Genomic DNA, 11,561 nt, shown 5'->3' with positions numbered 1-11,561 from the left:
TGCGTTGCACCAGGTTGTTTGTGTAATTGAGATCAGGATCCCCAGGGATCCCGATGCGTCTGGCTCCCACCGAAATGCTCAGAGGCCTTTGAGGATCTGGGAGCGTTTAAAAGCACGCTGTTAGGCTGCCCCTTATTTTTCTGTGGTGGGAAAAAGCCCAAACTTCGACAGTGAGTTTTGAGTACCTGTGCGGCTGAGTAAATTATGCAAAAATGAACGACTATGCTCAGTCTGAGGGACAAACCAGATTCTCCTGTGAAGCAAATACCATCACTGCCACCACCTTCGGCATGTTCTTATTTTATTGTGGCATTGGGATTTTAACTGAGTTGCAGACAGCTGCCCAGATCATGGCCCGGAGCTGAGGGCTCTGTGTAGGCAGCGGTTACACCCTGTCCACGCCAGTGTCCCCTCCATCCCCCTTCCAAAGAAATGCACTGCTGTATGTTCGAGCGCTGTCTGAAACCAGCATGCATCAACCACCTCTCCTGACACCTGTGTAATAAATGACATTTTTAAAGTGGGTGACTGTGTTTAGTGCCAAAGCAACAGGAGGATATTGCAAAAGAGGAGATGAATGCTCGTAACCATGTTCTGCTGTACTGTTTTCATTTCTTCTGCTTGCTACCCACAAATGTGTGCATGTGCTCGCCAAGCCCCCCAAAAAAACCAAGCAAAAGTAAGGCCAGTGCGGTACGATTTAAGTTTATAAAAGCTGGACTTTGCTTGATGCTCTCTCCCTTATTTTATACCAAAGCGGAATCCAGATCGTTGTTGCTTTGAAGTGAGTACTGTGCTCAAACTTCATGTGTACCCACTTCGCCAGACAACAAAACTAGCAATGTTCTTCCAAAGGTGTTGCAATTGAATGTCTCCACCTTCTCTCTTATGCCTCAAAGGAATGCTTTTGGGTATTGCCATGTATTTGTATTCCTTTTTGTATATATTTACATCAACTTTTTAAAGACGTACTGAAGAATTTCTGCTAGGCTGCTTGAACATGCCAAGCCTGAACTTCAAAAATAGCTCTTTCTTTCACTGTAGGACTTTTTTTACACACTTGTGTACCAATGTATTTAGTATATATATTTATTTATCCAGTTGAATACTGTCTTTTTATTGAAACAATCACAAATATTTCCTTCGTATTTTCAAGGGCTAAAGCTGGAAGTAAATAGAACTTGAGTTTAATTTGGGGCAGATATTTTTTGATGCTTAGCTATTAAACTGAGGATAATAACTTTTTTTTTTTTAATTCACAAGCAGCATACTCATAAAAATTTACAGTTACTTGAAAATTGTCCTATGGCATAACACTGTGAATAGCTTTAGGGTAAATGAGAATTTCTAAGCCTTATTGTTGGGAAGTGCCTGTTTAAAAGAAAGAAGAATATGAAATAGGCTTATTATATTAGAAAAATAATTAATTAGAAGGTACACGTGAATTTAATCTTATTTGTCAAATGCCAGTGAGCACTTGTAAATGAGAACTTCTATATTATTGCAAAGTGATGCAGTTTATGTTCTTTTATTCAAGAGAACCAGAAGGACCAGAAGGATAGATAGGAAAATGAAAATTTCATCCTGATCCTGTTTCATAAAGCATTTATTTTAACCTAAGTAAAAGCTATTGGTTTGTATGAGTTCTGAAGCAGTTTCCATCCATTTAGTTTGATCTTCTGCATCACACTAAAAACATGCCATTTGACGAGAACGCATAAGTAAGCAATACTGACAAGGGTTCTTAGTGGGTGTTTATAGTACTTACGCAATTTAAAGCACTATCTGAAATTGTTTCATTTTATGTTAAAATGCTTTTGAACAAAATCATGCCAGACAGTTCATTGCTACAAAATGTTTAAAAAGTGTCAGCCCCTATGTACTGAAAATGAAAGTGGGAAAATAGGCTTCCTAGGCCTTCCGCAGCAGTGTTTTGGAGCAAGATTTGCCTCTAATTAAAAACCTCGCCAAGGAGGATATTTATAATGTCCTGTTTCTACGGAAGTGAGGAACATAACTAAGTAACTTTTTTCTTTTGTGTAGTTTCAAGGCTTGTGTAAGTCAGGGGAGAAGCTTTCATTGCTTCCAGTGATCTCCGAGTCATGCTCTTCATGGGCAAATGTTCAGTAGCAGTTACCAACAAATAACTTTTTTTGATACCTGTTGAACAGAGTTAAGAAAACACCACAGTCGAGGTGTCTGTAGCTGTCAATGAATATGCAAAAAAGCCCCAACCAAACAAAAATCCATGAGGCAGAACACTGCTTCAGTACAGCATGAGGCAGGGCTACGCCTAAGTTCAAGAAGACCAGATGTGGAGGAACAGCTCAACATCACATAAGTTATGTTAGCCTAGATATTTTTGAGACGTGGTTTATTGTTCTACTACATGAAATCGTAAGCAGAAGTTATTTTCAGTGATGGTCCTTTCAAGGCTATATTAGGCAGAAATACCATTAAGACATGCAGTTCACAAAGGCAAATTTCTCACTATTTATCCTTCTACTTAAGGTTCATGTGGCCAAGATGTAGAAAGAAGAAAGACAATATGTGACTTGAGGAACATGATTGTAAAGAAAACTTATTAGGTGTTGCTTTTTATCCTGAAACAATATTGAAGCAAAGCTTTGTAATGGTTCCAAGATACCTTGTGAACCTGCAGGTCTTGTCTTTCATAAGGAATTGTGAAAATTGTTGGTTTGGAGTTTGTTTAGTTCTTGTGCTGATGACTTTGCATCTTCATAGCTTCCTGAAGCCTTTACCTGTTAGCTGACTTTTGCCCTACTTGATCTCTACTGCCATTGTATGCTGTGGGATGTCCTAATTGTTGTATTCTGACACTTATTAAACTAATGTCTGTAAAATATTTTTTCTATAAATGTGTGGATTTACAGACTAGCTGATACTGAGGTAAGATGCAAACATTTTGTAATAACTTATCTTTGATGACTTATCTAAATTAAGAACCTCACCTTTGGCAAGAAGTACAGTCTTCCACTGATTTCTACAGGTAGAATCATAGAATCATAGAATCATTAAGGTTGGAAAAGACCTCTAAGATCATCGAGTCCAACTGTCGACCCAACACCACCATGCCCACTAAACCATCTCCCTAAGCGCCTCATCTACACGTCTTTTAAATATTTCCAGGGATGGTGACTCAACCACTTCCCTGGGCAGCCTGTGCCAATGTTTAACCACTCTTTCAGTAAAGAAATTTTTCCTCACATCCAATCTAAACCTCCCCTGGCGCAACTTGAGGCCATTTCCTCTCGTCCTTTCGCCAGTTACTTGGGAGAAGAGACCGACACCCACCTCGCTACAACCTCCTTTACTGTCCATGAACCACATAATTTATTCTCCCTGTGTGCTGTTTAATCTGTAGAATATTTATTTATTTATATGCAACCTTAAAATACAACTAAACCAGAAATGTACAATTTTAATGTATGATTTTATGACTTTTAATCCCACTGTCTGAATCTCCCACTGGAGTATCCCTTCCTACTGGTAATCTTACATTTGCATTTCAAGTTTGAAAGTAGTAAGAAACTTAGACTTGCCACCAGTTTAGTATTAAATGTTTTGTCTTTCTATCTAGTTGTTTGTAATTTCAGGTGAAGTTTCCCACATTCTGTGGGGAAAAAACTGTAGCATTTGATTTCTGAGATGCACTGAGAAGCAAAATAATTAATAGGAAAAGTGAAATAGTAAATTATAACTGGAAGAGAGTATGTCATACAATTAATTCAGCCAATAGAGTGTACTAGAACACTGATTTTATATCAGCTACATATTGTCAAACACCATGAAGCATTCTTAACAGTACTGTTTGATATTCAGATTTCAGACAATTGGCCCGGATACAGTCTGGATTTGTTCACTTATCCTCAACACTACTACGGAGATCTGGAATATGTGCTCATACCTCACGGCATTATTGTTGACAGGTATGTGTAGTTTGAATGTTACTAAATAAATTCTTTGGTCAGTAGTATTATTCTTTTTTATAAAGCCTGTCATCCACAGACAGCGTGTATATAACATTTGTCCTAAAATGTTATATTAGCAATTATAAAAATACTTTATTTAATTTGGAAAGTAAAAAAATGCTTGAAGTTTAGGAATTGCTAGACTTGTAGTTGCCTTTGCAACTCCCTGTCTAATTTCTTTCACCTAATTTCTGATTTGGGCATTGAATGAGACAGGGGTCCCACAAAAAGAAGTGGGATCATGTAGTGAAATTGGCATTGGTATGTAAATTACAAGAGAGCTGAACTGAAGGTGAAAGGGCAAGTACAAAGCTTTGTGTATAGTTATACTTGAATGTCCCACTTGCACTCTAACCATCCTGTGTTTTCAATACAAAAAGGAGAAGAGACTACATTTAATTACGTACAACTTTGGCAACTCTGTAGTACAAATCATTAATGCCGATTAACCTAATGGTTCCCAACTGCACCACTGTCTTCTGCCATTCAGCACAACGAAAGAGCTTGTCGTGGAGTGTTCGGGTCCAGATGCTAGGTTTGGAGGGTGGCAGTGGGAAAGCTTGATCACCCCTCATTCCTTACCTTGTAGTAGTTCCCATATGCTCTCAGTGTAGGCATTTGATGGTGCTTTGGTATTTGTGGTAGTCCAGCTCTGTTCGTGCTCAGTTACTATTTTGACATGCTGTTAAAAATCTCATGAAAAAGTTACAAAATGGAAATGGTAATTTTCGACAGTGTATTTATTGGGAACATCTGAATGGAATTTCATGGGACATTTTCAGCCTGCAGCTTTCTACCTACCACATTTAAACAGCCAGTTGCAAGTACTGAAATTGTTGGAACTCCGTGAAAGAAGATTGTAAACATCCGTCATAAGGAAGAGTTATGACTCCTGTATTTGTTTTTAAACACAAGCTTTCCTTCATTGCCTTTTCAGTTACCATTGTGTTGAATTTTTAATCTCTTTTGGTTAGGGTCAACTGACTTTTAACTCCTCTTTTTTTTTAAATAAATATGTTACAACTTCAGTTCTCATAGAATTCAGTATAAATTTGTTTGAAGTAAGCATTGAACTGCAGTGGTTTTTTTGTACAGCAGAATGAACTCCACTGTTTTTTCTTACTCCAGCAGAAAAGACTGATTCTGTTCTAATGGAAAAGGACACAGAACTGAATATATTGTGATCATGCAAAATTTTTATGCAGGAAGAAGGCTCAGCACTTGAGAAAATTTTCTTGTCAGTTGGTAACAATTAAATACAGGTTAAAGAACTGGTATGTTTTTATTTAGAAATTGAAATTAATACATTTTTGTCTATGCTGGAGTGCATACTCTTTTAAAATACAAAATGGTCTTTGGAATTTTTGGAAAATTCAGCTCCTCAAACAATCTGAGGAAGAATATAAAAAAATGAAAATCACCAGAGAAATGTTTCTTCTTGACGAGAGGTTTTCCCCGTGATTCTCAGACTTGATAAAAGATGATAAAAGACTATTTTACCAATCTTCAGCAAAGTAAGTGAAAGTCTTTTAATAATCTTCATTCTTACATCAGTAAAAGGAATTATATATTTGAGGTCAAACAAGGTAATCTAATGATATCTTCTGTTTTTCAAATCTAAAAAATACTAATTGCAGCTATATGGAATTTACCTGAGCATTACAAATACAAAAAGATTTGAAAATGAAGTGACAGCTTTTGCTTGTAACTAGTATATTATCTTCAGTTTAGGGTTTATTCTTCTCTGGTACATGCGCACATGTAGATTTCACTAAAGTTCAGTGTATTTATGTAGTGGCGAGTGGATTTCCATGTTACAGTGGGTAGAGAAAAAAAAAAGATGAAAAATGCAATCACGAAAGACATGGGATAAGTTATAGGATTATTTAATAAATTGCATCCTGTCAAGAAGTCCACTCTCATTGAAACTACTAATCTAATTCAGAGAGCTATCAAAGAACTTTCCAGCAGAAGTGTTTACAGAAAATAATGCACTGAGCTGTTGTTCCTCAAAACATCAAATGACATCGTTCAGTTTTCTGTTGATACCTGCTTTATATCTAGAAATGACCTGATACCCTGTTTTAGGTCTAGAAATGCCATCTACCTTGTTCTTTAGAAATCAAAGCTACTTAAGATAAGCATTCATGTTTAATATTTTTATCTTGAAAATTTATGTACCATTCTATGGCAGAAATGTGTATGTTTGGTTTCAATCATCTGCCACATTGTGTTTGCAATGCAGAATTGTCAAAGAGAAGACAGATATGGGAACCCTGCAGTTCTGGGTTAATTGGAGCATAACCTTGATTATTCTCATGTGTGTGAGCTTGAACAAGTCACTTAAGCTCTTTGCACTCTTCTTTTTTTGCTGTGTGAAATAGCGATAATGTGCACTCTTTATAAAATTTTGATGGATGCTATATTTCTTTCTGGTATTTGTGTATATTTTTATTAAAATTGTAGGGGTAGTGTCTTACAAAGCCTACCAGTGTGATGTATTTCTAATAATTCTCTTCCCTATCTTTCACTTAATTTATTGTTCTTGGGTAGTAACTAACAGAAGTTAGGGGATTGTACAGGAATATTTTATATTGATGTTTCTGTGAGGTAAAATTGAAGGCTAAGTTGCATTCTTTACTCCAAAGTCTCTGAAATGCTTATGAATTCAATGCTGAGATGTGTTACTCCCTTTTCTATAACTGGGGAATTTATGCATTTAAGGTTAACCAGTTTGATTCACATGCTTTGCATCTTGCATCCATCACTCTGTATCTGCCTACTGGGAACTTGATCCAAACCCAGTCAAGTCAAGACACTTAAACAGACTGTCAGTCAAGCGATATATTCGCCTTAGTGTTTCTTTGTGACGGCATGGAAAGCATACCATGAACTTAGAGAATCTGCATCTAATGTTATTTTATCCTTAATTTTTTTGCCCCAGGACAGAACGATTGGCCAAAGATATTATGCAAGACATTGGAGACAATGATATTGTGGTTCTCTGTGTCCTCAAAGGCGGCTACAAGTTCTGTGCTGACCTTGTGGAGCACATTAAAAATCTCAGCAGAAATTCAGAAAGGTTCATCTCCATGAAAGTCGATTTTGTTAGACTGAAAAGTTACCACGTAAGTCAACAACTTATTTATGTAGATTCTGGTTTTATGTTCATAATAAATAGTGGACTTTTGTAAATGGGAAGTCTAAATTTTTTTCCCAAATTATAAGAAAAACAGTGTGAAAAATATTTTTGTTTGAAAAACATGTGAGGTTTTCTTTCAAAATATTTGCTCATGTCCCTTTATACTTTATGGATACTATGAATGAGGATATGAAGCGTCCTCAAGCTGTATTTTTTTATTTAATCTGTCTTCACTTTTGGACAGAAAATTATTCAAGTTTCTGTCAAGTAAAATGTCAGCATGTTGTTTGTTCTCAAAATCCTCAACAGTTCTGTCAAGTTTATTTCATGTTACTCCATTTTCCACCCCCACCCCACATAGTTTGCCATAACTGCAAGATGATAAATCTATGTCTTACTCTAAATGTTTAATGCTAAATAAATGAAATGCTTTCATCTTCATAACATGCAGTTTGCATAGTAGCAAAATATACCACTAGATGATGATAGTGTTTTATAAGAAAACGAAATAAGCCATTGAACCAAATCCAGTGTTGATCAAGACTTCCTGTTATCTTCAGAGGAAATTATGCAATAATGATTCATTTGTTTCAGTGAGGCAATGATAGTGAGATGACCGGCCTTTTTTTAGAACGCGTGATTACAATTTCTATTTGCATAAGCTATACATTTGTATTCCACCTTGTAGTTCACACTGCATAGTAAGGGAGCATTTCTAGAAGTAAATTGTCCTAGAAATGGCTGAGGAAGTACACTAAATAAATGGAGTGATAATACAGTTTCTCTCTGAGCACGAATGCAACTTGCTGAGTCTAGTAGTTCCCACAATAACTCTACATCCTTTCCACAGTCAGAGGTTGGTTGGCATTTTGCTCTGACCCCAGTGACCATAAACTTTTCCTAACTTTCACAAATCCAGCCTGAATTTTTTCCATCATGGGAGAGAAGTGGATGAGAGCCTTTTGTAGCCATTTGGTTAGGATTTGGTCCTAGGACTTCTCTTTCAAGAATTAGTCAGGTCTATGAAGGACAAGGGCAATACTAATATTATACATTTTCTAGCTATTTAGCAGTATTGAAGAACTAATTAATAAAGTAAAATATAATGTTTGTCTCACATAAAGGCACATGGAAATTATACTCGTATTTTTTGGTGTAGTAATGATAGCACTTCAATAACACTGCTTGGTGAATAGTGGAATTACTTAAATTGGTTTTTATTTTGCACCTGGCATATAGGTAATGCACATGCTTTTCCTGTTGGGTTATGTCTTCTCCAGTATGAAGATACCCTGGCTCTAAAATTTCTTTCCTTGGTGACCAGTCAACTCTTATTAGCCATACTAACCCATAAGCAATGAGTGGCAGGAGATGTACACTGCAAAAGTGTGGAAATCTTCACATCATAGCTTAGGAAATAAAATAAAAGCATGTTATATCAAACTGAAACTGCAATACAGATTTTGTTACGCAAGGATGCAATTATGAAGGCTAAATCCTAGATGATCCTAGCATTTAGTGGCTGTGCATGTTTTGGATCTTAGCCTAATGCTTTAGCAGGAAGGTAGTGCCTTTCCTAGAACTAGTGCTTGCATCTAGTTTTTGGAAAATAAATCCTTTTTTTCTTATAAGTGCTTCCAAACAGGTGTCATGTATTTAGAGCCTGAAGCTATGCTTGATTTAGTGCTTGGAACAGTGCTTGATATCTTCCTGGACGTGAGAAGCTGGCTGACGCTGCAGTATAAATTTGAAATGACATTAATATTGGTAGATTCATTCCATGAGATATGCATAAATGTAATGCTGACTAAATTACCAGTACCACTACCTGCCATCCTTTGTGTTTTGAGTTGTCGTCGTGTCCTGTCCAGTTACAATTTTTAGAGAACGTACCCTTGTCAACATAGCCGTGGTCAGAACACTTGAGGAACTAGCTGTCACTCGTTTGAGTGACCCTTTGTCCCAGCCTTATATGAGACTCCCAAATCCTCCATGTCAGTTGTTTATCCTGTAATAACATACCTCTCACAATGTTTTACACTTTAATCAGAGGCAAATAATTACAGTTTTAGAAGTAAGACTTCTTTGCTTCCCTTTGCCTTTTCTGTTCCACTTTCTATTAATACTTACTACTGCTCTCAACCTATTTTTCTCTCTTTTTATCCCTTTTTCATTTTATAGACACTGTTCTCACATTATTTATCCTGCTTCCTTCTACTAACTGTTCTCTGTTTCTCTCCTAAAGGGAGTCCTGCTGCTCTCAGTATACTTCCTTCAGATATGTCTCCCTTCCCCCCTCCAGCTGTTTAAATCCAACAACTAATTTCAGCTCAAACTCATGGGATTTTTGAATTGTCTCATTCCAACTTCAGTTCTGAAAGGTTAGTCGATTTTTAGAGGTTGCAATTTAAAGTGGGATTTCTTGGTTTAATCATGTAGCAAAAATGGGCTGTAATTATGACCCGAAGTCAGATCTTGGCATCAGTGAAAGTGCATCTTAACTGCAAAGTATCAGCAGAAAATGTATTTTGATGTCTGGCATATGGACATGATTACCTTTCAAGTAAAAGGAGATTGCAAATATGACCAGCTTTACATGGCTCTTTGTTTTTCAAACCTGTCATCATATTCCAGAATTTAGACACTTAATTAAGATGTTAAGATCTGCTTTCGTATTAAGTAGCTGAAAGCTGGGCATGTAAATTCTTTTTTAGACTTCTTCATACAAATGAATTGAGTTTTAAATGAAGCATAGTACATTTAGATTCTCTGGATATTAATGAGTTGAGGGGCTGTTTGTACTTCCAGAATCAGGATGGTTTTATCTGGTTTGCAAAGTGTTTGACCTATGTGCCTAAGCCTGGACATTTTTATGAGAAAACCTGTGTTTTTCAAATGGTGTCTTAGTTTAATTACCTCAAATTGGCATGTCAGATTACTGAATTTAGTATATATACAGGTAAAGTGGGAAAATACCATTTGTTTATTATTTTCAGAGGAAACAAAGTGGAATCCAACTTAGGAAACCATAGCTTAAAAATAATGTGGTTATACTGTTTATACTCTACAGACATCAGTATTAATTCTTAGACCTTTAATAGAATTCCTGCAACTGAAACTGGAGGTACAGCCTTGTCTGAAAGCATGTTTTTACTTCCTCTAGAAATTGAACTATGTTTTTCCATTTGTTTAGGGTTTTTTTTCAGTAGAATGCTAAAATGATACAGTAGAGAAAATTAAGACGTTTATACTTGTGGACAGAAACTTAAAGGCTTACGTAGAGATGAATAAATAAAAAATTAGGTGTGCTTAACTGTAAACGAAGTTTATATCTGTAAATCCATAAATATACAATTTACAAAGAAACACTTGATAACATTGTTATAACTCAGATTTTGAAGGCTTCTTAATCAGTAAGAATGATATTAAAAATAATAATGAAAAGTATGGTGAGTGGAAGATACATGGGTAGTTTTCCTCCATAGAAATACAATAAACTCTTTGGAGAATGCTGTTTCTTGTAGACTTACAGGTGATACAATATACTTGTTCTCATTTTAATTTTGTGTATTTAAATGAGCTCAAAATAAGGAGATTGTTTAAGTGGGGATTTGATTAGAGACTGTATGGTGACTTTACAAGCTTCTAGCACAGCAGGCAAAGTAAAAGAAAGCACCAAGGTGAGAGTTAGAAAATATGATTTCAGAAATAAACAGATATGGAAGTATCATGTAGACTTAAGTGTAAGCGTCAGGAAGTAGATGGAGAGGAAAATAAAATCCAATGATTGAAATTTGAATGAGAAGCAGCAGCTCTGAGTTTTAAGAGGCAGAGAGGAGAAAACATACACTTTTTTGAATGAACTCAAGACATGTGAGGCAGTAAGTATAGTGGGTAGACAAGGAAGCACTAGAATAGTCCTCACATGAAATGGAAAGCTGCCTGCCAAGTTTTAGGGGAAAACAATGTATTCTGGAAATACTGATGTAAGAACTGATAGAATTCATCAGCTTCTTAGGTATTAAGTTCTAAGACATTGGATTTTAATGTAACATAAGTTAGGAACAGTGGAATTGACTGCAGAGACTTTAAAACTGGATGAATAAAATCTAATATATTCAATTTTCACCATACTGCATTTTTTCCTGAGTGATCGCTCCTCCACAGGGAATCAGAGCTCTGAAATTGAAAAGAGGTGAGAGTTTCAGATTGATAGAAGAATTCAAAATTATTTTCAGAAACATGATAGGTTGAAGTCAAGGATGAAAAGTAATGGAGGAAGAAGTTGGGCTTGGGAATGTCATCCAAGGAGAATATGACACCAGCAGGAGAGGTAAGAAACATGGATCCAGAAATTCTTTAATATGTTTGTGACATTGATAACTTTAGCAGATTAAAGAACTAATTGGGAAGAATCCAGAGGGAAG

General features: G+C 36.1%; 1 protein-coding gene across 1 annotated transcript in view; it reads left to right on the top strand.

Moving 5' to 3' along the window:
* The window catches only part of PRTFDC1 (phosphoribosyl transferase domain containing 1), a 56,385-nt gene that overhangs the window by 8,279 nt on the left and 36,545 nt on the right, over positions 1–11,561 (top strand). Inside the window, exons 3-4 of the mRNA XM_009330615.1 lie at positions 3,844–3,950; positions 6,937–7,120. Coding sequence (XP_009328890.1) covers positions 3,844–3,950; positions 6,937–7,120 — 291 coding nt within the window. The remainder of the gene's footprint in view (positions 1–3,843; positions 3,951–6,936; positions 7,121–11,561) is intronic.

The sequence above is a fragment of the Pygoscelis adeliae genome, unplaced genomic scaffold, assembly GCF_000699105.1.
Source record: "Pygoscelis adeliae isolate BGI_AS28 unplaced genomic scaffold, ASM69910v1 Scaffold27, whole genome shotgun sequence".
Taxonomy (NCBI): Eukaryota; Metazoa; Chordata; class Aves; order Sphenisciformes; family Spheniscidae; genus Pygoscelis; species Pygoscelis adeliae.
The sequence above is the reverse complement of the archived record's forward strand: the minus strand, read 5'-3'. Positions and strand labels throughout refer to the sequence as shown.